The sequence below is a fragment of the Gracilinanus agilis genome, chromosome 2 (genome assembly GCF_016433145.1).
Source record: "Gracilinanus agilis isolate LMUSP501 chromosome 2, AgileGrace, whole genome shotgun sequence".
NCBI classification, from domain to species: Eukaryota; Metazoa; Chordata; class Mammalia; order Didelphimorphia; family Didelphidae; genus Gracilinanus; species Gracilinanus agilis.
The window spans coordinates 468,458,615-468,486,313 of record NC_058131.1 but is presented as its reverse complement, the minus strand read 5'-3'; the positions used below and the strand labels follow the sequence as shown (position 1 = coordinate 468,486,313).

Here is a 27,699-nt window from a genome sequence, read left to right as displayed (position 1 = left end):
CTATGTATTCAATATATTTTGAGTCTATCTTCTGTAATTGTAGAATCTCAGAATTGGAAGGGACCTCAAGACTGTCCAGTAGAGGCCATAGTAGTAATCCCTTTTTTGCATCCTTGTCAAGAATTTATGCAGCCTCCACTTGAAGACCTCCAGTGATAAGGAACTCACTAACTACTAAAGGGACTCATTCCACTTTTAAAAAGTTTTATGTTTTTTAAGAAGTTGTTTCTCATCTTCATCTAGTCTCCTTCCCTATAACTTCCAGCCACTTACTTCTACCCTCTAGGCTCTGGAGGCAAGCAAAGCAGTTCTATTCCTCTGGCTACAAAAGAGCCCATTATTTATTTGAAGCCAATAATCATGTGCCCCTGAGGTTTTTTCCTCTCCAGATTAAATGGGGCAATTTTAATCACTCTTTGCATATCACACTTTTGAATTCCTTTATCATCCTTAATAACACCCTCTATAAGTGTTTTGGAACAATTAGTCCTTCCTAAAAATATACCACCCAGAAATGTATCCAGCATTCCAGATATGATCTAACCAGGGAATTGCACAAGACAACTGACTCTCCTTGTGTACACAAAGCCTCCTTTAGTGAAGCCCAAGAACTCATTAATTTTTTTAGCTGCTTCATTAAACTCACTGAGCTTCTTAAGCCTACCAAAATCTTCTCAGGTCTTTCTCATATGAGCTTTAACTAAACAGAAGTCCTCTTTCCTAATGTTTCTAACCTAAGCATAAGATTTTACCCTACATATTTGTCATTTAAATTTAATCTCATTAGATTCAACCCATTGTTACAGATTTTTGAGACCTTATCCCTGTTACCTACCATGTTTTATTTCCCAAATGACTAATAAAAGCCCCTTATTTAATAATGGAATAATCCTTCTAGTGTTTCTTCTTACTAGTACTTGAATAATATTCTCTGGCATTTACCAATTTCAGATTCAAGATTATTCCCATGTTATTGATGATTCATGTTAAGGAACATTTGCTACAGCTTCAGTTTTCAGACACAAGAACTATTCCCCAGTGTTCTTGCTAGAGCCGCTGCTACTTCTTTCTCTCATTGTTAGAGATCCACACAAATGCTGATGTCTTTGCCTCAACCCCCTCTCCCAGCTTCCAGTACAAATAGTTCCCTAGCCTTCCCCTTGGGCTTAGGAGGCACAAAACTAAAGGGCCCAAAATTATTAGCAGCATTACCCACATTGTTGTACCCCACTGTACCCATATTGTTGACTAAGTTGGCTCTTGTTAATTGACTTGATAACTTACTATGATTTATAATGCTGTTTCCATAGGAAAATGGTTGAATCCTAAACACTCAACTCAATGTTTTGGTATATAATCTGTTTATACGTTGGCAACTACATTTGTATTTTTTTTAGTCCTTATTGCTGTCTTTAATAGCTCTCCAGTTTATTTACTTTAGCAATACAGTTTTAAAACCATTATACTTCTTAGTATCCTTGTTCATCTTGAGTTTGAAAATGAATTTTATGCCAGTAATTTAAAAATCATAGTATTTCAGCTAATGTTTATTAAGTGTTTATTATATGAAAAGCATTTGGCTGATGGGATAAATATGGAATTCGTCTTTCTCACAAAGTTTTTTTTAATTTCAATTTTAAATTTAAAATTTTAAGAGCAAATTAATATATGATGCAGTGTCTTAACCTGAGGCATATAGGGCTTATGATTTTAACTGTTATTGGGATTTCACTAAATGTTATAAAATTTCTTCTGTTTTGGATTTTATTGCATTAATCTGTCAGATTAGGAAGAATTTAATACTTTATGCAAGTTTCCTCTATCTTTTCCACTCAGAATGACTCATTTTTCATGTAACTAGTCCAGGATTTCTGAGGAAGATATATTTGATATTTAAGTAAAACAGTGTGGATTTTATTGTATACTACCATATATTTTTATAAGAATAAGATTCAAAGTAAATTTTACTGGCACATAGCAAATTCAAAAGACTGCAAGTAGAATTTTTTTTCCCCTTCCAAATATTGTGTCTACCTATTTCACCCAGACTGGAAGTTCAGAGGCTATACACTGGTTCATCTAATTCATCCAATCTCAATACCAATTAGCATGGGAATGTCAACCTATTCTTTTCCTACCTGGTTTATCTCTATGACCTCTGGATCCTGAAGGCCACCCTGTTGAGGCCATGCTTTGTATAGACATCCAGTTCATATAGCCCATTGCAGCTTAGAACTTAGAGCTTTCAGAGTCAAGATTTCAACCTCAAGCTTCCTTCTGATAACTAGGATTGGAGACATGTGTCACCATTCCTAGCTATAAGTAGGATTTTTTTTTACTCTAGCTTCATTAATAAATTTATTCTTGTATTTAAATTATATTCTGTACAATGATCTTTTAGTTGAATATATGTATATATACCAAGGAAGATTAGGCCTATATATATATAGGCCTAATCTTCCTTGGTTTGCACCTTTAATTTTATTGGTGTAGGAAACTCTCGCTGTGGAAACTCCAGAGTCACAAAGGTTACTAAGAATCCAAGGTAGGATCCAAATATGAATCTCCCTGAGCTGGAAGGTTACTGTCTAGCCACTAAAGCATGCTGTTATCTATATCTGTTTATTAAAGAGAACATTCTGAATTTTAAAACAATTCAATTATAAAAAAATCAATTTGCATTAAGCATATGTAAGAATTTGGTCTGTTGATGAGACATTGCATCTGAAATTATGGCCCAGGGCTCATACATATTTATACTTTTCAGGGATTCCAGTCTTACTGAGCATTTGCCTCCAATAATGCAGAGTTTAGAAGTTCTTCATTTGGGATACAATGGAATTTGTAATTTGGTGCAATTGCAGCTCAACAGACTAAGAAATTTAAAATTTCTCTTTCTCCAGGGTAAGTAATAGAACTGATAATGTGAAACATTTTATTAGCATATTAGTCTGATTTGGCATTCTTGATTGATATTCCTAACATATGGTTTTCAAAAAAATTAGAGATTTGGTTATGAAAGATATTAAACTAAAAAGCCAGGTGGTCAAGATGGTACTAAGTTCATTTACATCTTCATTGCCATAACACCAAGTGATAATACAACTAGACAAAATAATTACAAAATTCAGGTGGAGGAATAAAAGGCAAAGAATCTCAAGGGAAATGATGGGGTAGAGGAGGGACAAGTGGGGACAAAAGAACTCATTCCTGTAATACCTAGTTGTATCACACTTCATTATATTCTATGACACAGTAACCATCAAAAGTGTTACTAGTTCAAAAGAGAAAAACTAATTGGTGAAGCAAGTTAGATAAATAAGATCCAGAAGCAAAAAACATAGCATGGAGTTTAATAAACCTAAGGATCCCAAGTACTGGTTGGGAGAGATACTATTTGACAGAAACCACTAGGAAAACTGGAAAGTAATTTGACAAAAATTAGGTTTGTAAAAGCAGCATCACAAGAAACTCCAAATGGATAAGGCCTTTAGATTTATAAGATCATGTCAAAAGAAAACTAAGACAGCAGAGTTAAATACCTTTTGTAGCCATAGATTAGGAAAAGAATACTTGACAAAATGAGGGATAGAAAGGATCATAAAAAGCAACTTTGATTGTATGACATTAAAAAAAATACCCTTACCTTCAGTCTTGGACTCTATTCATAACTATTGTTAGTAAACAATTAAATTATCTATCATTCTGGCTCTTTGCAACCATGACTGAGACTCACTCTAAGACTGTTGTCAAGGGAGTTTTAAAAACTAATCATTTTTATAATATTTGATATGGGGGAGAAGAACCCCTGGGTTTGGGAAGGATATCTTTCTCAAGAATGAGAGGACTCCAAAATTTAGTTTAAAAGTAAAAAAGAGAAATTGATTACATAGAATTATTTGCCTGAAAGACCGTATGAGTGGAACAACTCTGGGGGGGGTTGTTCTCCAAGACATGGCAGGGTAGCATGAGTGGAACTATAGGAGTTGCTTCCTGAATGCTTCAATTCAGGGATTTTATATTCTTTACAATAGTGTGTAAGTGAGGTTATGTCATGGTGTGGACTTGACTAGAGTCCTAAGCACTTAGGTATTCTGTGGGGTGAAGGGTCTACCAGAGACCCTCAGGGCTTAGGCTATCAAGGTGTGGCCTAGAGGTGTATCTCTTCTTCTATCTCAACCTAAAGGACAATTCGAGGACAATAGTCTTTATAGTAGCTATCTGATGTTCTTTGACTTGGGAGTCACAAGGACAGAAAGGGGGAAGGGAATTTCCCTATCTAATACAGTACCCATGCCATCTCTGTACTATGCCCAAGTCAATATTGACTGCTGGAAAATATCTTAGACCATTTTTCTCTTTTTTGTGTACATCCTTACTTTATGATTTATGTTTGCTTTGTTCATTGTCTTGGGCTGTAATTTCGAATTTTTAAGAATACCTGTGAGGGTAAGTAGGTGGCTCAGAGAATAGACAGCCATGCCTGGGGAGGGGGGGGGATGTTCTGGGTTCAAATCTAGCCTCAGACACTTCCTAGCTATGTGACTGTGGGCAAATCACTGAATCCCAATTGCCTATTCCTTAACACTCTTCTACCTCAGAACCCATACTTAATATTAATTCTAAGGCAGAAGGTAAAAGTTTAAAAAAAAAAGAAAATACCTAAACAAAGAAAGATGAGAGCAATTTGAGAAACCCCACTGACACTTTATTCCCATTTGATCTTCTTGCAGGCAATGAAATTAGTCAAGTTGAAGGACTTGACAATTTGCCAGCCCTTCAAGAATTGGTACTGGACCACAACCGCATCAGAGCTATCAGTGAGAGTGCCTTTGTTAAGCCGAGTGCTCTTGTGGCACTTCATTTGGAAGAAAACAGACTACGAGAACTGACCAATATGCAGCCTTTGGTAAAATTAGAAAAACTGTACCTAGGATATAACAAAATTCAGGTATCAGATATTTTCTTTTAAATCTTACCTCATGATGTGAATTTCCCATTCTAAAGGAACTTTCCCATATAGGAACTCCAAGGGGAACTTTGTAATGAGAATTTTGCCAGTGTTGCATTTTTGGTTACCTGAAGTGTGCTTATGTTTTATTCCATGTAAATAAATACTCTGTTATGCACAAGCTTTAATACTATAATGAATCTTTGACCTTATCCTTGTGGTTACACTCCATCCAATTATACAGGCTGAAATCCATCCTTTCCTTACCATATCATCTTCCTTTAAACCTTCCCTCTGGAAGTTCACCCAGCATGTCTCACCCTTCTCCAACATTACAGGGATCCCTGTGAAGAATATGGACTTCTGCTAAGTGGCCCACTCATCCTTTTTTGGTTTCTGATGATATATTTCTGGCAATGAAATCAGTCAAGTTGAATAATGCAATTAAGTCATGTGGGGGAGGGGAAGGACTCTTCTTAGTTCCAAGAGTTGTCCAAAGTTGCAGTAATATCTGTTGTCTCCTACATTCACCACATTTGTCTGTGCCTCAACTAGCTTACACAGAAATATTTTATTTTGAGGGCAGTTAGATGGTTCAGTGGATTGAGAGTCAGGCCTAGAGACAGGAGGTGCTAGGTTCAAATCTGGCCTCAGACACTTCCCAGCTGAGTGACCCTGGGCAAGTCACTTAACCCCATTGCCTAGCCCTCACTACTCTTCAGCCTTGGAACCAATACAGAGTACTGATTCCAAGATGGAAAGTAAGGGTTAAAAAAAAAAAAAAAAAGAAATATTTTATTTGGCAAGCTTGTACGACTAACATATATAGTTTAGGGAGTTTTATTTTTGGATGATACATATACACAGTCCAAAAAAAAAAGGGGGGGTATGCATGGGAAGAGTTTTCTTCTCTCCCAAACTGGTCAGTGAATATGAAGGAAAATATTAAGGCATAAGTAAATATATAAATCATAAACATGAGTATATAAATAAAATTTACTTTTTTGGCATTTGAGTAATGAAAAGACTCCTTAAGTAGGAACCAAGAACCCTGGATTTTAGTCCCAAATCTGCTATCACCTAGCTTGCTTAAGCAAGTCACATAACCTTTCTATACTTCAGTTTCCCTATCTGTAAATGTACATCTGTATAGCAAAGTATTGTAGTTGGATAGACTGGAGGTAGTTAGACATGAGTTCAAACCCTTAGTCAGACGGTCACCAATTGTGTTACGCTGGGCAAGTCACTTAACTCTGTTTGCCTTAGTTTCCTCATCTATAAAATGAACTGGAGAAGAAAATAGCAAACCAATCTAGTAACTTTGACAGGAAAACACCAAATGGAGTCACAAAGAGTCAGACATGACTGAAACAACTGAACAAATGAGAATCTAGGAATAAATAATTTCAAAATTCCCTTCTAACTATATCCTCCACTGCTAAAAAAAAAAAAGTTACAAACCTCTATGTCTAAAAATTCTAATTTCTATTGAGTCTCACATTCATACAATGTATCTGTGTCAAGGTTTCTAAACTGAGGCTATAATTAGTTCTCATTGTCTTATATTTGAAAATGTTGAAGCTAGGCAAATGGTAATTTGTTCATTTTTTTAATAGGATTTGATAGAATTGGAAAAGCTTGAGTTTATTCCTTCCCTCAGAGAGCTTACAATATATGGCAATCCAGTGAGTATATTCACTTTCTTTTTTGACGTTAATTAATCCAGCCCAGAGCATCTTTAAAAGTTTACAGTTAAATTCAGTAACAGCAAGAAGGGTCTCCTTGACTTCCCCAAAATACCTCCCCAACTATTTGAAGATTCCAGAAAGGACTTTAACTGAGCCTTTCATTCCTCAATTAGAGATAATATTTAAATGTAAATATCTCCTGGACTTAAATTCATAGGAAGATATATATAACTCACAGAACAATTATTCGTGGGGCAGTGGAGGAATAAAAGGAGAAATAAAGATACTAAATACCTGAAAGAAATGTAAAACAGATTTCCTGAGATTAGAGGACTAGGATCCTCTCTCCTACTAAGAAGGCTCTTGCGGTGACCCCCACATGCAAACCAACTTCAGTCCTAGAAAAACTTTCAAAACTGGAAATGTCTATCTCAAAAGTTGCTATTCAGTTACCTTTGCTCAAGGAAAGAAACACAAAACAGAAAAGCCAGCTAGGAGCTTTAGGTCCAGATGCAATAACACATGTGCTCTTTGCCATGGGCCAGCAACCACCAAAGCTGTTGGGGAAGAAGAGAAGAAATCCCACCTCCCACCCAGAAGTTCAAGGCAGAATTGCCAGTCTTAAGCCAAAGGTTTAGGAGATAGAAGAAAACAGTACAGGAGGAAGTTATCTCTCCTTCTAGGCAGACTAGGTAGCTCCTGGCCCAGGAGTCGGTTCTCTTTGGCACAGCCATTTCCCCCTGTTGTCATCACCAAGAGCACGAGATGGTTATGCTCAGAAATGGCCAGGAAGAGCTTGACTCATCTCTGCTCCACACAGGTCATCCCATATGTTCTGGCCCCCTTATGTAAGCAAGGAAGGTTAGGAAATGAATGGACAGATAAGGCCAGTGCACCAAAGAGAATCTTGCTGCTGGTCAGCCCTACTGTTAAGAATAATTGGGGTTTACATTTTAATTTATTAGGCAATTTTGGTGGAAGGTAACTAGGTGTCCTAGGACCAGCTAGGTGGGCCTGAAGTCAGGAAAACTCATCTTTCCGAGTTCAAATCCAGCCTCAGACACTCAGTAACCTGGGCAAGTCACTTCACCTTGTATGCCTCAGTTTCCTCATCCGTAAAATGAGCTGGAGAAAGAAATGGCAAATTACTCCAAGATCTTTGTCAAGAAAATCCCAAATGAGGTCATAAAGAATCAGATACAACCAAAACAGCAGAATAATAATAATAACATATTAGATGTCCTGGTGGATAGAGTATTGGACTTAATGCCAAAAAAAAATGAGTTTGAATCTTGCTTCAGACACTTTGCTTAGGTACATGACTTTATGAGCAAGTCACTTAACCTTTTTCAGGTTCAGTGGTCTCATCTGTAAAATGGTATACTATCTGCTGCAGCACTTATCTGCTATCATTATCAAGAAATGCCCTGCCATAATCAATAAGGCATTGGACTTGGAGTCAGGAGGACCTGAATTCAAGTCCTTCCTCAGTCATTTATTAATGCTGTATTCCCAGACAGGCTACTTATTCTCTCTGTAGCTCAGTTTCCTCATCTGCAAAATGAAGAGGTTGAATTTGATGGACTCTTCCCACACACACACCTCACCCTGGTCTCTTCTAGCTCTAAATTGGATATAAGATACCTTAATTCAGCAAGGTTATATTGGGGAACTATTTAAAATCAATTATTTAAATTTCTCACCTTCATTTACTTGAAAATAACATTACTAAATTTTAATTAAGCTGTTTTATAAATATGTGTATTTTTATACAAGTGGAAAAATATTCTTTTAACTATGGAAACCATTTGAAATGCTCAGTGTTTTTTGATATATTAGCAAATATATTAAAATCAATAAATACAACACTTTTGTAGATAGAGTTCACCAGAGCAATCAATCTACGTATATGTTTATAAAATAACAAAAGTATTACCTCTTATAGTCAATTGAAGAAGAATTGAGATGAATTATCTTTTTCAATAAACTTTAAAGAAGTAAAAAAAATGGATATAAGCCCTACAAAAATGTAGATTTTCCCTCATCCATCTAATTTGACAAGCTGACAAATTATTTGAAACTAGAATTTTCTGCGTGTTACCTTCCTCCAAGAAAGTGGTCCACTTTAACCATAAATCTTGCCAATTTCCAAGGAGAATATATTTTTGCTGAAATGAATTTAGAATACATAAAATCCTTAAATCTAAATATTTTAAGGTACTGCTCTCACCATTATTATTTTATATCTAATAATATATTATCTTATAACCAATACCTTATGACCAACACTTCTAAGTGTTAAACTTTGTTTTTTAAGCAGATAAAATTTTTTTCAGTAACATGTATGGTTTTCATTTTAGAATCTTATCCTTATCTCTAGAAAATTTATACGGGGGTCTCATTACCATATGCATTACTATGAGGAGCAAATTGATATGCACAGTGTTCATTTGAAGTTCTGCTTTTAAGAATTTTATATATATATATATACACATATATATACAAGATATATAATATATTTACATATATGCTTATACATATACATATTGCTTTAAACTGATAATTTCTACAACACTGTATTTGTAATCCTAGTAGTTGCCGTCAGACAAATGATGGGGTGGATATTGTGACCTTGGGTGTAAGGTTTCATTTGTAATATTCTTTCTACAAATAGAATTCTGTGAGAAGAAACAAGAATTTAGACATTCTTGATGGGAAAAGACTCATTAAAATAATAGGATAAGTCAGTTTTTGGTGTGGTAATAAAGCAACATACACAGCAGGATTCTGTACTCTTTTGGTCAGTGTGATCCTAAAGATGGGGTATAGTATTGAAAATCATTTGTAAATGCCTACCCACTGTCTTTTAATTTTTCATTAAAAATGCCCTAAACATAAAAATTATAAANATTTTATATATATGTATAAGCGCATATATATACAAGATATATAATATATTTACATATATGCTTATACATATACATATTGCTTTAAACTGATAATTTCTACAACACTGTATTTGTAATCCTAGTAGTTGCCGTCAGACAAATGATGGGGTGGATATTGTGACCTTGGGTGTAAGGTTTCATTTGTAATATTCTTTCTACAAATAGAATTCTGTGAGAAGAAACAAGAATTTAGACATTCTTGATGGGAAAAGACTCATTAAAATAATAGGATAAGTCAGTTTTTGGTGTGGTAATAAAGCAACATACACAGCAGGATTCTGTACTCTTTTGGTCAGTGTGATCCTAAAGATGGGGTATAGTATTGAAAATCATTTGTAAATGCCTACCCACTGTCTTTTAATTTTTCATTAAAAATGCTCTAAACATAAAAATTATAAATATTGATTATTCAGTAGTTATTAACTTTTATATAATGCACATAGAATAATTTATGTGTTTTAAATCAATATTCTTAATAAACTTTCCATTGTTATCCATCATTGTTTAATCTTTTACCTTCCAAGGCTAAGTAGAAGTCATATGACACTTTTTAAATTTATTTTATTTTTCAATTAACAAGCATTTATTTTCTTTCCCTCTCACCTTTCCCCAACATAAAATAAAAATCTTTCTAACAAATATGTATGGTCAGACAAAACAAAGTCCCAAATTGTCATCACCCAAAAATCTGTGTCTTGTTTTATATGTTGAATCCATATCGATATCACTTTCTTCCGTGTCCATTGTCCTTTAGTTATACTTCATCCCATAATGCTTCAAAGTTTGGGATGGCATAGTGTTAAAATAATTTTTAAAGGCAAGCTATTAGTTGCTTGTCTTTACCAAGAGTAGATTTGATTTGTCTTCTTACATCTTTAAATTAACTCTAGAGTAGCATAGGTGTACTTTCTCCTTCTAAAGATAGTAAACCCTTCACCCTGACCACCATAAAATCATGTACAATAATTTGCTTTTCCATGACTATGGGGTTTTTTTCTCTCAGGAAAAAGTTATTGGATCAAACATTCTATTTAAAATGACCAGATATACAAATGGCCTCCCCCCAACTTCTATCACCACCATGTTGAAGCTGAGCTGCTAGTGTAATGGGAGTCACTCCCATCTGTGTGTATTATCTAGGGAATGAGGGAAGGTGAGAACCAGGGTGAGATAGACTTAGGACAGATGACCATGAGAGTCAAAGCTCTTTTTTTTCCAGATGAAGGAAAAAACTTATCCAAAAATATTTTCCTTGACAATGCCTGATTTTTCTCCACTTCACTCTTAGTACTCCCTGTAATTTTACTGATTTATAGTGATTTATGCTTTTAAATATTAATTTTGTTAAAAATTCAAGTATTTTTGAGAAGTGAATTGGCCATCACTCTAATTAGTTCAGGTATGTTGCTTCTAACAGTTAGTTAAAAGCCTTTTGTCTGAAGGAGTAAGACTTTTCATCAGATAAGAGATATAGTTAAATTTTGAAACAAGAAATCCTTCTAAGGATAAAGAACAAATTTGAGTAGAGTATGTATTAGGAGTACTTAAAACATGGTAAGAACACTCACCATGGAAGAGAGTTAGAGAAAGGGATGCACAAATTTCCTATGCTTGCAAACCAAATGCAAGAAATAGTGAGAAATCTTCCTTTTCTCTTTTTCCTTCTTTCAACACATAGCTCACTGCTCCTGGGACCCTAGAACTCAGGTTAATAATAGGAAAGTATAGAATATTACAAATTAAATAGGCATTTGTGGGCTAGCTTGAGCATCTAGTCACCATTTGGAAAAAATACTTTGAGTCCTGAAAAGCCTGTTTACAAATGAACTTTTGAAACACAACCTGCTTACAATTTAATCACCAAATGGTGTAATTCAAGAAGTTAAAACAAGTTAAGAAGCATTGAAGTGCTTACTCTTTTGCTAAGAATTGTGCTAAGCAGTGAGGACTCAAAAAAAAGGCAAAAATGTACCATCCCTCAAGAAGCTGTTATTCTCAAGAGGAAAGAAAAACAAGAAATGTAAGAAGAAATTAGAAGTGATCAGAAAAGGAAGGCTCTGGTATTAAGGGAGCCAGAGAAAGACTTCTTGCAGAAAGTGGAATTTTAGACTACATTTAAAGGATACCAGAAAAGCCAAGAGACAGAGAGAGGAGGAGAAGGCTTTCATGCAAGGATAGCATTTTCAGTCAGTGAAAATACTAAGCAAATAGGTAGCACCAGGCCTGGAGTCAGAAGGACCTGGATTCAAATCTGACCTCAGAAACTTCCCAAATGTGTGATGCATTTCACTGAACCCCAATTTTGCCTAGCCCTTACTGTTCTTTTGTCTTAGAACCAGTACTCTTAAGACAGAATGTAAGGGTTTAAAAAAGAGAAAGAAAATACAGAGTCAAGAGACAGAGTGTCTTAAAAGAGAAACAGAAGATACACTATATTATGGATTATATGGAAGGGTGAAGTGTAAGAAGTAACATAGGAAGGAGGCAGGAATCATGGGAAGCAGGACTTTAAAAGACAAAAGGAATTCATATTTAATCCTGAAAGCAGTTAGCCAGTGGGATTTATTGAGTGGGGAGTGAGAACAGGGGAAGTGACATAACTTAAACTGTCAAAAGATTGCTTTGGCCAAGTAGAGCATAGCCTGGAGAGAAGAGAAACTTGAATCAGGGAGAATAGCCAAAAGGCTAGTGTAGTAGTCTAAGCATGAGGTGAGGAGGGCCTACACCAGAGCATCAACTGTGTCAAAAGAAAGAAAACTTATGTGGAAATTTATTAAGATTTTTTTAATTTTAAAAAAAGAAAGATGGATGGGGAGAGAGAGAGAGAGAGAGAGAGAGAGAGAGAGAGAGAGAGAGAGAAGGATGGATAGAGGGAGAGAAATAGTTACAAAGAAAGAATCAGTAGAACCTGGAAACAGATTAGTTATGGGGGATTGGGAAGGACAAGTATTGGGTGAGTGAGAGTGAGACATCCATGATGACAGCTAGGTTCAAGCCTAAGTAACTGAAAGGATGGTGGTAGCATTACTAAAAAGGAGAGAAAGTGTCACAAAAACCTAGACAGTTTCTAGGAGAAAAGGGGGATCAACACTGCCAAAAACTACAGAGACATGAAAGATCAAGTATGAAAGTAGAGAAAAAAGGTTATTAGATTTGTCAATTAAAAGATCATTTGGTAACTTTGGAAAGAGTAGTTTCATTCAAACAATCAATGAGGCCAGAAGTTAGACTTAGGAAGAGAAAGAGAGGAAAAGAAGTGAAGTCAGCAAGTATAGATAGCTTTCTCAAGGATCTTAATTGCAAAAAGGAAGAAATTGGGATAATATTGAACAGGAATAGCAATGAAGGATTTTTAAAGATTGAAAAAATGTGAGTGTGGTTTATAGATGTTTAGCCTTTTGCAAGGGGCAGAGCCATCTCTTCATGTGAGATTGATAGAGGAGATAGTGGGAATAGCTATCCAAGTGACGTGAAACAAGAAGAAAGGAAAAAGAATGAGCTCTCAATGAATGGCCTCAATTTTTTTTCAATAAAATATGAGGCAAGGTACTCAGCTGAGAGGAAGTGGGGAAGAGAATAACATGGGAGGTTTGAAGAGAGATGGAAAGGTTTAGAAAAACTACTGTAGCAAGTAGGGTAATGAGTCAATTAAGGAGGTGTGTAGAGCTTGCTCAACAATAAGAGTCTAGCTGAAATTATATGATATAAATTTTCAGTGGACCCAGTCAGCATTAGTTTCATGTTTTCCAACTCTTTTCAGTAGCAGATGAATAGAAATGAAGGTGGCAGAGAGTAGGAGTAGTCCAAGGCTGGGACTTGGCAAAGCATGATCAGCAACTGGTTGAAAGGGCAAAAAAGCTTACGGGAAGAAGATAATATTGAGTTGAACTGGTTCACCCAGGAGCCAAGACAGGGCATTGAGGAGAGTGTAGCCAAAGCAAGACCAATGGCCTGGGATAACTGCGGGGAAGAGGAATTAAGGTCATAGAGAAGACTAAGAACTGGGTTAAAAATTGTAAAACAGAGAAAGATGGAAAAAGAAAACAGGGAATACTACAACTCCCCCACTCAACTAGTGTGTACTACTAGCTGTAGTAAAAGTACATAGCTAGGAAGGGCCATGAGGAAGACTTTGCCATCAGGAGGGAGCCAAGTCTCAGTGAAAGCCATGAGATCAAAAGAGTGAGTAAGAAAAAGGTTTAAAATGATAGCAAGCGTGTTACCTATGGGAACAGATTTGCTTGAGTTCTAGGACAGAGGACCAAAGAGTGCCATATTCAGCGTGGCCATTTGTGTACACCTTTCCTGGGGTGGAAGTGCTTCATTAAAGCCATGCTCTCTATAGTAGAGAGGTAGCAGATCTGCCATCCCTTGGTGCCTCCTCTGTGAGGAAAGCCACTTTTTGTAGGGGTTTGTGGATTTGCAGTTATTATTTCCAAGCAACATCAGCTCAGAGCCTATAATCATTGGTTCATTCCAATTTCTTTTTAGCTAAGTTGTATTATCAATAAGTCCTAGTCACATGACATTGACATAAATGGAATTCGTTTTCCCTAAAAGCAGATATATATACATGCTGGTATGATATATGCAGTATTCTTATCCAACAGTAAAAAAAATAGCTTATCATAATTGGAGCATAATCCATAAATAAAATATTTAAATATCTGGTACATAATAATTGCTATTCCTTGATCCAAATCCCCTCCACACACACACACATACACACAGAATCAAGACCAGGGAGTTCTAGGATATACACAGTCTGTGCCCTTGTTTTTCCCATGGTGTTCCTCTAGATATTTCTGTAGGGCTGGTCATCAGTTGCAGCTGGAGGAACTATGGATTTAGGGTCTTGGCTCATTCAAGTCACTCAAGCTGGATTGAAGGATCTGGTGTAAGCGAGAACTTAGTAGGTTTGATAATCTCACTGCCTGGTTGTTGGCAAACACCTATGATTGCTGATGACCTTGGCTTTTCTTGCATCAAAGCTGTCTAAATGGAATAAACAGCCAGTTCTATCCAGAGCAAGACCGCCATTGTCTTCTCATCCTTTTCCCTTTGAGCACAGTCCCCCCCCCCATACTGCTGATTCTTTTTTCTAGTCACCACCATGAGGCTCCCCAAGCAGGGTGAGAAGGAAGATTGAGCAAGGTGAGAGTGAAGGGTGGTTTACAGCAAATTGATAAGCCCTATCCTTAACAAAACAGATGTTTCCAAGAGAGCCCAGGACTCTGAATGGCAACTTCAATGACATTTTCAGAAATTAATTTTTTCAAATAGCGTAAAAGAAGTTTGAGAATTGAACTGAAAATTAAACTGTTCAACTCAATAAACTTTTAATAAGCTTCTTACATTTGGAAAACATGTTAACTAGTTTTCATTTATTGATGCCTAGGAAAAATCTGCTTCTCTAATATGATTGCATTTTTAACTGAAAATGATTCTAAATGATTACTTGTCATTTTACTTTTCCTCAGATTTCTCGTAAAGTTTCACATCGACATATGCTGATATATCGATTGCCTAACTTACAAATGTTAGATGGAATCGCTGTAAATTACGATGACAGAGCAAGAGCTGAATTTCACTTCTCTGAACCCCAAACAAGGAAAAATTCAGTAATGATTATTATTATTTTCACATTTTTTATTTAAAAGTATAAACCATTATAAAATGAAAGTTTGAAAAATGCTTATCAAACACATACTATAATACCAACACCTTCTTAACAAATGTTTTAATTATGTTTAAGACCGGCTTTATAGTTTCTTTACTAATATTTATTTAGTTGCTATTGAACATAGTTCGATCATTTCTGGTGACATGTGATTTAACTTTAGCCAATCTACTTGCTTTTGTTTGCTATTTTCCCAGTGAAAGGTGATTGTAAGAGGTAAGAAATGACTCTCCTCTTCCAACTCAGTGGTGGAAGAAAGACCCATGACAATTTATTTTTCTGCTGCATGTATTCCTCTAGCAGAAAAAGGTGACATGGACTAGGCAGGCAGGAAAAGAACCACTTGGAGCACATCATTAAGAATTCTTCATCTACTCATCTCCAGCTGACACCTGAAATATGGATAACATGGGAGAGAGGTTATGGTGGGGGAGAGGTAGTTGGGAGAGAAAGGGGGTTAAGATTCCTTTATATCAAGGACGAATTTTCATCACTGTTCAAGATACAAAGAAGAGAATCAAGCAGAACAAACCCTTTATTATTTACAGAGGTATAAGCTGTTTATGAGTTCATATCTTAATTTTACCTTTAAAAGAATACCCAAATATAACAACATAGTTATTTTTTACATAGGCAAAATTATCCCTAATACTTATACTTAGTATGGTTTATGTATACTTTTTGATTGTTATGATCTAAACAGCCTTGTTCTTCAGGAGCCACAGAAGCAGGAGTTCTTCAGGAGTCCCCAGGGAACAAGGTGGTTTCCAGAGCTACCAGTAACTTTTTTTTTTTGCAGATTATGCCTAGCAGCTTAAAATATAATCATTTATCCCTATTATTTTGAGTTATTTTTAATTAAAAATTTAAAAACTTCTTTTACCTGTAGGTCTCTTCTTCATATTTCTAAATTATTTAAATTGAAAATGATTAGGTCTTTATTGTCAAGGACTTGGACTTGATATCCCATATATTTATTGATAGATCAGTGCTAGTAAATTCTTAAAGGAACAGAATCTCTAATGTGATACATATTCCACAGACATCATGATGTAATTAATAGACATTTAGTATTATAGTCAGGAATAGATGAGTTCAAGCCCTACTTCTAACACATATGGCAAGTGTAATCCCAGGTATTTAATTAACCTCTCCATAACTCAAGAGACTCTGAAGACTACAAGTTGCAGAACAGTTGCCAATATGCAGTGCTTTGTGGGTTGGAGTTTACTCACCGGGAGCTGTTTGTAGGAAAGATTACATAAATCTCAACCTGCCCTAAAAAAGATGCATTACTTACCAATTAATTTTTAAAATATATCCAAAGATATGCATGTGAATACCTTATCTGTGGCACATTGCTTATGCACAAAAATTAAATTTACTTTCAAACTGATATAGGAAACATCTTATTTCAAAGTTGACCCTTATTTGGACAGATTTTGAAATTACAAAGATGCCCGTTTAACGAAGTGAGGGAGGCAAGTAAAATTTTATCTTTACGAGAAACCTCTTTTCTACTGAAGTTCAAAAGAACTCAAGCAAGCAAGAATTTATTAGGTATCTACTGTTTTCCAAACATTGTACTAGATGCTGCAGATAAAAAGACAAAAATGAAATATAGTCCTTGCCCTCATGGAGCTTCCATTCTAATAAGAGGGATAAATAAGTTTATATACAATATCTACATGGTAGGGAGTTCAGCTGGATTGAGAAAAACTAAGGCTGAAATAGATTGTGAGTTATTTATTTAGAGATAATTAAACTCATGGGACCAAAAGTCAACAAAGTAAATAGCAAATAGAAGGCCAAAGCAAAATCTTAGAGGACACCCAGGAAGGAGGTATATACAGATAATAAAATGTCACTTGACTACTTGCAAGAAAACTAGAAATTCTAATAGAAGTAAGGTAGGAGTTCATTCCAGATATGGGAGACAGCCATTAAAAAAGCCAGGAGTTGGGATAGTGCATCATGTGTGAGTAACAGCAAAATTGCCAGTTTGACTGGATGTAGAGTAAAGAAAGGAGATTATCCAATAGAAAAGTAGGTGGAAGCCAATTTGTAAAGGGCTTCAAAAGCTAAGCAGAGATGAAGATTGTTTTGTTGTTTTTTTCTGGTTCCTTATAGCAGAACTGAACTTTTATCTATTTTGATTATTCATGTGAACAAATAGAAAAAAATTTCAGATTTGTTATTTGTAGTCTATTGTTTTTAAGGCCATATGAGAAAGGAAGAAATTAAAACATCTTAATGTAAATATATTTTTATGCTTTTATATTTCAGAAGAAAATTTCACAACCTACATATTATTTCAATATTCTATTTTACTATGGAGATGGAAGAGAAACTCTCATCCAGAGGTCGCTGGGAGAGTGGGGATGATGGTCAGTCTCAGAAAATGTGTATTTTTCTGTAGGACTAGTTACAAAGTAGAATCTATAATAAAGTTTGTTGAGACATGAAAGAAGTCAGAAATTGTCACCTAAGCTCAGCCCACCCAAATACAAAAATTCTACTTCTCTAAAAGTTTAGGGCCAGAAATACCTATTACATAGGTTTGTAGGGAGGGCTAAACCTATTAATCAGAACTTGGGAGATGAGGCATTTTTAATTCATTCAATTTTATTATGTAGTTTGTTCCTGTTGCCAGCTCTCCAGTGGACTGTGGACAAAATGGCCAAGTGAAAGCTCCTCCCATAAAGATAACAAATGTAATTCTGCATGAAGGACTTGGCCATTACTTCGGAACTGACTTCACATTTACTCCTGTAAATGAAAATATTTTACCCAGTGAGTGTAATAAGGGTGAGTGTAATGAAACACTTCATTTTTTAAACTCTCACTTCCATTTCTTAAAGGTACTTAGTACTTTCCACTGTTAAACATTTTGTATTTGATCAAGTTTTATATGAGCAGTGTAATTTGGAAGATTCTAAAATTTGTTGTATTTGTTCAAGATACCATGAAAGATGGAAACAAGCGAGATAAACTTGTTCAAGAACCCTCTCATTACTGAGATGTGATAAAGACAGGGAGATGTATGCTTCTCTGAGGTATTCACCACTCTTATGGAGGAAATTCAGATCAGAATGCAAGTTGAAGAAGGATTCCATGTAGATAATAAGGTTCTCCAGAAGTTCAGTTTATGGACGGCATTGTGCTATTACATCAAGCTTTGTGTCATTGCAGAGCCTCCTAGATAATATTCATAGCCACTCAAATGAGTTTGGCTCAAGAAAAATCAAGTGAATGAAGAATGCCTATTACCCAAACTATGATATGTGGTTGAATGAACACGTGACTTGGACAGACATTGAAAGTGGTTGAGTTGGTCCTAGAATTAAACTGAAGGAAGAGATTGCCTCTGGAAAAATGTAAACAGCTCCTTTTGTAATATTGGTCAGTCATTTCAGTCACATCAGACTTTTCGTGACCCTCATTTGAGGTTTTCTTGGCAGAGATATTGCCTTCTCCAGATCATTTTACAGATGAGGAACTGAAGGCAAACAGGATTAAGTGATTTGCCCAAGGTCACACAGCTAATAAGTATCTGAGGAAGAACTGAACTCAGGAAGATGAGTCTTCCTGATTCCAAGCCTGGCACTATCCACTGTGCCACTTAGATGTGCTACAGCAATTTTAATGCCCCAAGCTTCACTCAGAAAAAAAGGTCTATCTTTTAATATTAATAATTGATTGATGGTATAGTATGGACGTGAATCATGGAATACCAATCTAAAGTTGAAAAGACTTTGTACCCCTTTAAACTACATTACCCAAACTCCCTTCACCATACCCATAATTCCTTAAGCCTTTTCCTATTGGTCGTTGGTTCTCGCGGACTGTATTGAAATGGTGTTTTTGCATGGTCATGGGGGTCTTTTGGCACCAGAGGTGGTGTAGTGAAGGGTGAGTTGGGACTCTTTCCCCTTGTTTTAATAAATCCTTATAAATATCATACTTAGGAGGCATTGAATATTAATTTTAAAACTTACACCATAGTCTTCAAAAAAAAAAAAAAGAATTGAAATCACTCAAATTTCACTCTGTAATCACTCAGAGACAATGGAAAGACTCATGGTAGGTGTGAACAGACAAAAGCACTTAATAAATAAGAATTTATAATGAAGAACTATAATAAATATTATAATCAAAGAAGCTCATGATTGGGGGGAATATTGGCTGTCCATGTGGCAAGAGTGAAAGATAACAAGTGGAAAGTCCATGTATCCCTGTGGTATTTTCATGATGTCAGGCAAAGGAAAAGCATGTTGAGCCGATCCTGTCTAGAAAGCTTATGGAAGGATGAATATTACACAAGATAGTGAGGTATAGATGAGTCATGATATATATCACTAGGGGAGACTATTCACCTCTCCGAGGTGAGCCATATTCAGATCCTGACTAATTCTTCCTACCAGTGTGACCTTGGGCAAGCCCCTTCCTTCACCTTGCCGGATCTCAGTTTCTTCATCTATAAAATGAGGGAACTAAACTTAGTAATTTCCAAAGTCCCTTCCAGCTTTACATTCATGATCCTGTGATCCATTTGAATACTTGAGTTTAGGCTTCTATTCAAACATCTGAATGTGAGAGGAGCACATTTGCTCACAATTTGAGTCTGTATCTAAAATCCGTATCTCTGGTGTATCCACAATTATTTTATGTATGCTTCATGACTTTGCATTGTCCAATTTTGGATGGAAGCTAATGTCTTCCATGGTATAAGCTGAAGACTTCTTCACTGGGAAGAAAAAATTTAAAAAGAGCTAAAACTGAAGCTTGTGACTTATTGTGAAAGTCTAAACTGGTGAAGTTAGTTATACATAGATGTCCTGGCTAGTAGGTCAAAGGCAATAGTGTTAGTATATATAGACCAAATGTATTAAGATTTAATTTAATACAGATAAATATGAAGACATATTTGGGTTCAAAAAACTCAAATTCACAAGCATAAATAAGATCTTCATGGTCAAGATAGAATCTTCATCTGAAAAAAAGTTTTCTGAGTTTTAGTGGACTGCAAGCTCATTGTGAAACACCAACATGTCATATGATGACCAAAGAACTGTTATACAATCTAAGGATATACTGAAAGAAGAATAGTATCCAGGTGAAAGTCCTACTGAACCTACTCTATTCAAATGACATCTCAATATTATTTTCAGTACTGGTCACTCCTTTTTTAAAAGGATATAGATAAACTGGAGAGCATCCAGAAGAAAGTCATCACTACAGGAAAGGGCTTTGAGATGGTGCCAGTTAAGGACTGGAAAAGAAAAGATTTGGGTCAGGTCATGAAAGCTGTCTGCATTTCGAGTACTGTCCCATGGCAAAAAGCTTTAGATTTGTTATGCTTGGCTCCAGAGGATGGAATTTCATGTCAATAAAAGGAAAAATTCCTTAAAATGGAATGGGCTCCTAAGAAGGTTTCCCACTCACTGGAGATCTTCACACAAAGATTGGATGCCCTTTCTTTGATAGGGGTAGAGATTTTTGTTCAGGTAAATGTTGGGCTGGGTGACCTCCCAAGACCTCTTCCAACTCTAAGATTCTATTACTTTATAAATTTATTCTGAGATCAGAAGCACAAGTTGGTACCAGAATCAAACAAGGTCTGAAGAGTGAACAGAGACCTAGTCTAGGGATCAGGCTAAAGAATGTAATATCATATAGGCATAAAGGATTTGAATTCTTCATAAGAATTCAGACAATTTTCACCTGAATGTTCCATGATTGCCCACATTAATCCATCAAAAAAATAATAAGGACCTACTATTTATGAGCTATTGGGCTAGAAATACAAAGCCAAAAATAAAATAGTCCCTCCCTTAAGAAACTTATATTCTATCTGGAAAGACAACATGGCTTTGGGCTAGTCACTAAACCACTCCATGGGCCTCAAGTTTCCTCAACTAGAAAGTGAAGAAATTGTATTAGATGTTCCTTCCAGTTACACATGCCTATCATAGCTCTAAATCTTTGATATTATATAAAAATATAGAAGTATTGAGAAGAATTACCAAGGACAACAATACGGGCATTCAATGGACTCATACCAAACAGCTTGAGGACCTTGACTTCGCGGATGACATCTGTCTCCTTTCTCACAAGCAGCAGGATGCACAAGCCAAACTTGCACAACTCTCTGAAGAAGCGGAGAAGACAGGTCTGAAGATCAACAAGAAGAAGACTGAGGTGATCACAGTCAACAGCAGACAGGACCTGCCAATCCAACTACAGGGAGAAAACATCAAGGAGACAGACCACTTCACCTTTTTGGGTAGCATAGTCAGTAAGGACAGCAGGGCAGATGAGGACATCAGAAACCGAATCAACAAAGCCAGACAGGCATTTAACACCTTACAGTCTGTCTGGATCTCCAAAGCACTGTCCCTCGTCAATAAGCTCCGAATCTTCAATACCAATGTAAAGGCCGTCCTCCTATATGGATCAGAAAGCTGGAGAGTGACGAGCGCTAACACCAACAAACTCCAGGTCTTTGTTAACAGATGTCTACGCTACATCTTGAACATCAGATGGCCTGAAAAGATCTCCAATGCTAGTCTCTGGGAAAGAACAATCCAGTATCCCATCAGTCAGGACATAAAGAAACGTAAGTGGAGATGGATAGGACATACGCTACAAAAACCAGAAGACAAGTAGCCAGACAAGCATTGTGCTGGAACCCTTCAGGGAGGAGGAAAGTTGGAAGACCAAAACAGACCTGGCGAAGATCTGCGGAAAATGAAACAAAAACAGTCAGAATGACATGGGCCCAGCTGGGGGAAGTTGCCCAGAACAGAGTCCACTGGTGTGAGATGGTTGCGGCCCTATGCTCCTAAGGAGTCAACAGGAATAATAATAATAATAATAATAATAATAATAATAGAAGTATTCTGGACTCATCATCCTAGAGCAAGGCTGGCTATAATTTCTCCTACCTCAGAGGTCCTCAGATCCCTTCCCAAGTAACCATGGGGTATCTTTATTGCTTTTGGCTCAAGCCCCCATTCTAGTGTGTTGCCTCACTGTTAAATGCCAATGAATAGTGCCCCAGTTCCCTTAGGACAATTATCATCAATTAGTTTTTACAATGGGATATAGCAAGAATAGAAGCATAAACATTCTCTGTCTCTCCTAGCCAATACTTGAGCATAAGCTGTCTTCTATGTCACCTCAGTCACTGGGGAGAATGAATTCCAGTAGTATAGTTGCAAAATAACATTCATTCCCATCACATTCACTTCCAAACTCAGCACAACCAATATGAATAGATGATACTACTGATCTGGCTGAGCAAATCACTTGGGATTTCACCACTCTCCATCTGGCTTCTAGCAAATCCTAGCATGGACTTCAATTCCTGGACTCTTGATTTTTTGAAGCTCAAAATGTCATAGCTAACTCTGATTTCTTTCACCTAAAACAGGAAAGTATAAACACAAAGAAAAAAAGACTAAGAAAAAATGCAGAAGTCTATATTCACAGGCTACATGTCAGCCTTAAGTGGGAGGACCTGAGTCTAAAAATATTATACCATTGTTTAAGTGGAACATGGCCAAGCAAGAAAAAAGCCAAGACCCTAGCTAACCTTTGAATTCACCTTAGCTCTGATGCTATAAGTAAGAAGATAAGGATGGAAAACAAACATGGTTTGTGTAGGCACCTTTGACAGAAATAGGCAAAAAGACTCAGAATTCACCACATGGTTAGTAAACTCCCAATTTTGTGTAAGGATTGCATAGGCCAAGCACACTGTGAATGTTCATAAGAACTGACCTCATCATTTTATGCAAAATAAAATCAAGAGTAGCGGGGAGGGTGTGTAAGCAGTTGGAGTAATCAAGAAAAAAGTGGCTCTTGGACTGAGCTTTGAGGAAAACTAGGGGTTCTAAAAGTTAGGAGTAAGGAAGGAGTATGTTGCAGGTATGAGGCTTGTCCAGAAGTTATAGGGATGGGAGATGGTTTTTTTGTAAAGAACAAGAAAATTAGTTTGGCCGAAAAGTAGAGTAGGGAAGTGGGAGAGGTAGTATTATGTAATAAGTGAAGGCCAGTACAAGAGTTTTAAAGGCAAAACTGAATCATTTCTATTTGATCTTAGAGATGAAAAGCCACTGGAGTTCATTAAGCAAGAGAGTGACATGTGCTTTAAATCTCACTTTTGGCAGCCATGTAGTTTAGATTGGGTGAGGGAGAGTCTTAAGGCATGGAGATCAATAAGTGGGCTGTTCCAGTAATCCAGCAACTGATGAGAAGAACTTGAACCAAGGAGAATGAATGAATGAATGAATGAATGAATGAATGAATGAATGAATGAAAATAAATGAATGAAAAAGCTCTTACTAATCACTGGAAATACAGCAGAACAGGGCCATAGTCTCTGCTCTCAAGAAGCTCACATTTTAATTGTGAGACGCAACAGATAGAGGAGAGCTCAGCTGCAAAGTGGATGGAGAGTCCTACAGAGCCTTAGGATGTTTAGAAGTACTTGGGAGTACCTAGATTGCAACCCAGGATAGGGGATGAACCCTTGTGGTCCATAGGATGCAGTTACAGGGCAGAGGGTCAGTCTCAGTTTCTGTCCATGTTACTGAAAGGATTGTGGTTGATGACTCTTATTAATCACATGGCAGGAGGTAGATATAGAAATAGATTTCCCATCACTAAGAAGTTGGAAGAGCTCAGCCTACAACTATCAGGAAGTTGGGATTGGCACCAAGACAGACTAGAATGGTGGCTCTATGTTCCCACCTGGTTTTAGCATCCAGCCAGAAGGAACCTGTGCCTCTCCATGTCTGTTGGTACCTCTGCTGAGCCTTCTGGCAGCCCAGTGGGGTTGGCACCATGGAATGGTAGCCATGTGCCTGGAGGGAAGGATATGGGTTTGAAATATGTCTTGGAGGATAAATTAATAACACTTAACAATGAATTAAATATGTGGGAGGAGGAAGAATGAGAAGATATGGACTGATTATATAGACTCCCATAATTTGGTAGAACCCTTGATAAACAGCCAAGTTCAAAAGAGGTTCAAAAGATCATTTAATTCTGTTTTAAATATATTAAATCCAAGGTACCTCATTTAGTTCAAAATACATAATAGATAGTAGACACGGAACTGGAGTTCAGGAGAGAGAGTGGCACTATATAAACCTATGAGTTATCTGCTTAAAGATAACTAATCCCATGAGAAGTAATGAGATCGCAGAAAGGAAATGTAGAAAGAAAAGATGAGATGAGAGGACCCAGGACAGCTTGTAGCAGACCCACAGCCATAAATCAGGGTACAGAAGATGATAGATCAAAAGAAACCTAGGAGTGGTTGGCCAGGGAGGAGGAGAATAAAGTGGGCAAAGTTGTTAAAAACCCAGAGAAACAAGAATATTTAGGGAAGAGTGATCATCTGAAAAGATGTGAAATATTTAGAGACTTCAAAAATGACTGAGAACAGGTGCTTCGATTGAGTGACTTTGGAGGGAATGGTTTCAGTTGCATGACAACCACCATAAGCTATACTACCAGTTTAAGAAGTGAGGAAGAGAAGAGAAAGTGGAAGCAATAAGAGTTAACTGTGTTTGGCTGTGAGAAGAAGAAGAGAAATGGGAAGATAACTTGAAAATGTGATAAGGCCAATGAAGGCCTTTTTAAGGCTAGAAAGGCATAGGCATGTTTGTAGATAGCAGAGAAGGAGCCAATAGATAGGGAGAGTTTGAAGAATGGAGGACGGGGGATAATTGTGGGGGACATCTGCTTAGAAGACATGGGAGGGAATTAGGACCAAAGATATATGTAGAAGGGAAATTAGATCCATCTTTCAGCACTCCTTAAATTAGTTGCAGCTGGACAGCTTTATTGTTTTGTTTTTACCAGTAGCATTGACCTCTAAGGCAACAAGACATTACTAAAACCAGTTTACAAAAATAGCTTGCCCCAAGGGTGGTCATCTGAGGTGGAAAATAATTTTGTCAGCATTTATGTCTTTTTAAAATTTTGAACTTGGCAGCCATCAAAAACCACAATCATTTACATATACAAAGAAAAACAGAAAAAGAAAATTCCATGTGAAACTGTGAATCTCAATTATGTATAGCTTGAAAGTTTTTTAAAGTATATAATAAATTTAACAGAAATTCCCATACTTATCTACTTGTCATATTTCTTTCTAAGCTTTGCTTGGCTTTTTTCGGCGAATTTTGTAAATGTTTCATTAATGTTCTTTTCTTCTTTAGCGGGACATCATTATAACTACTCTCTCCCATAACTCTCCATACCCCTAAACAAATGAAAAATAAATACCTTCCCTTATAATAATTAAGAATAGTGGAAAAAAACAGATTTCCCCATTGACTATGTTAGATGTCAGTCTCATTCTTAACATAATACATTACTTTTCTTGTCAAGAGGTAGAATGTCTTCTTGAATTATGGTTATTCATTGAATTAATTATAATTCACATCTTTCTTTTACAATATTATAGTAATGTTTAAATTATTTTCTTGGTTCTGCTTTATTTAGTTCATACAAATTTTCCCAGGCTTATCTGACTCTGTCCCTTTTATCACTTCTTATAGCATAATAATATTCCAAGTGGTAAAAGTATATTAAAATATTGAGAACATGTAATCTAGAGTTAATTCATCTAGAATAATGCTAACTAAATAATTATATTGTGCTTCTCATGCAAAAGCAATAATTTTTTTATTATTTCTACAACATGAATTCTGTATTTCAGACAGAAAAACGAGGAATACAGGAAATATGACAAATAATCCTCGCAGTGTCAATGCAGAAATAACTTTTCAGCAGCTCAGAGGAGTAAATATCTCACCAACTTTTATGTCACAAGTAAACATTGCTTCTCGTTCTTCACAGATGTACCAAGGCAACCGAGATGATGGAAGGTAAAGCTTTCAAATGAGGAGTTTGAATTAGATAATCTTTAATGTCTCCTTCTAGCCATAAATTCTATTTCCCTATGAAATAATATGGTTTCCCCTGATTCTTTTGGCATTACTCTTCTCTAGCAGCATTTCCACCTTCCATTTGAATTTTTTCTGCATCTAAGAATAGCGTCATTAAAAATTTTTAGTAAAAAATAGTTCACATAGAATACACAAAAGATTTAAAATTTGTCAAGGTAGTATACAATAATTCTTAGTTGAGTGGACTATTGCAGGGAAAATGACTTAGATATCATTTTTTTAACTTTCCCTTAAAAATTAGCTACTTATTCTAGCATATTGAATATAAAAATGAGTCACTCTCTTACATTAATAAAAGAGTACATAAATTCAAATCTGAGATTATGTGGGGCAGATGTTTTGCACATCTTTGCAAATCCATAGCATGTCATTCTTTATTACACCTTTAAATCCTACTCAGTCCTATAAATCTGACTTTCCATCTCAAGCAATTTATAGATCAGTTAAATAATGAGAGATGATTGAGGGAGAGTGAGAAAGGAAGAAAGAAAAAACAAAGGAAAGAAAGAGAGAAAGGAAGATAGAAGAGGAAGGAAAGAAAGAAGGAAAAGAAGAAAGGAGAGAAAGAGGAAGGAAGGAAGAAAGAAAATGGTTTTTAATGGTTTTTAAAATATAACAGGTGACTTTATTTGTTTCAGACACATGTCAATAGTGTCTGTGTTGAAAAACACCCCTACCTAAACATGGAGGGAAAGTAATCTTTCCGTGTTCGGCTCTGCTTATTTGTACATAGGAAAACAACAATGAAGCAGCAGCAGCAATAATAACCACTTAACCTTCTCAAACAAATATTAGTTTGCAGTGGAACTAAAAATAGAACCTAGAATTTTTTTCTCTACTCTCAAATATGATTCTTATGCCTCTTTCTACATGCCTCATCAAATTAACCATGCCATATGAATTATGACTATCTTATTATTCTGCAAGTTAGCTGTTCTTAAAGAAACCAAGTCCAAAGTAGTGTGACTAAGAAGTATTTTATTTCTTACAGGATGCCTGGCAACAACTTTTCCAGACAAAATCGAATGTAATTTGCATAAGAAAAATGAACATGAACCAAGAAATCTATATCTGTTCTGTAACAGTGTAAATAAAAGCTAGCAGATAGTGGTGGGTAATGAAAAATGTGAATAAGCTAATCGCTGTGTTAATGGAGAAATTCAAAACTAATATATGGATAACTTCATCTTCTCTAGCTCCATATAGCAATAATCTAAATCTCACCCTTAGTGGTTTATGTTTGCTAACATCTCCTACTTTTAATCCAGTTCTCAGGAACTATTCTCTGTATATTTGAACCTAAAAGAAAAATGAGTTGCTATGTCTCACATCATTTTTTAAAAAGTAGATATGCAAAGAAATTACAAAGCAGAGTCAAGCTTTTAGTTCCATGCTACTTAAGGCATAGAAATAATATTCTGGCCAGGCACATGTTACTGAAAGA

At 36.1% G+C, this 27,699-nt stretch overlaps 1 protein-coding gene across 1 annotated transcript in view; it reads left to right on the top strand.

Annotated features, from left to right (window-relative positions):
• Nucleotides 1-27,356, top strand: part of LRRC9 (leucine rich repeat containing 9) — a 101,844-nt gene extending 74,488 nt beyond the window's left edge. The window contains 8 exon segments of the mRNA XM_044659962.1: nucleotides 2,768-2,904; nucleotides 4,734-4,951; nucleotides 6,568-6,636; nucleotides 15,068-15,208; nucleotides 17,904-18,075; nucleotides 26,006-26,174; nucleotides 27,247-27,264; nucleotides 27,266-27,356. Of these exon segments, the coding sequence (XP_044515897.1) occupies nucleotides 2,768-2,904; nucleotides 4,734-4,951; nucleotides 6,568-6,636; nucleotides 15,068-15,208; nucleotides 17,904-18,075; nucleotides 26,006-26,174; nucleotides 27,247-27,264; nucleotides 27,266-27,356 (1,015 nt within the window).
• Nucleotides 27,357-27,699: the final 343 nt, after the last annotated feature.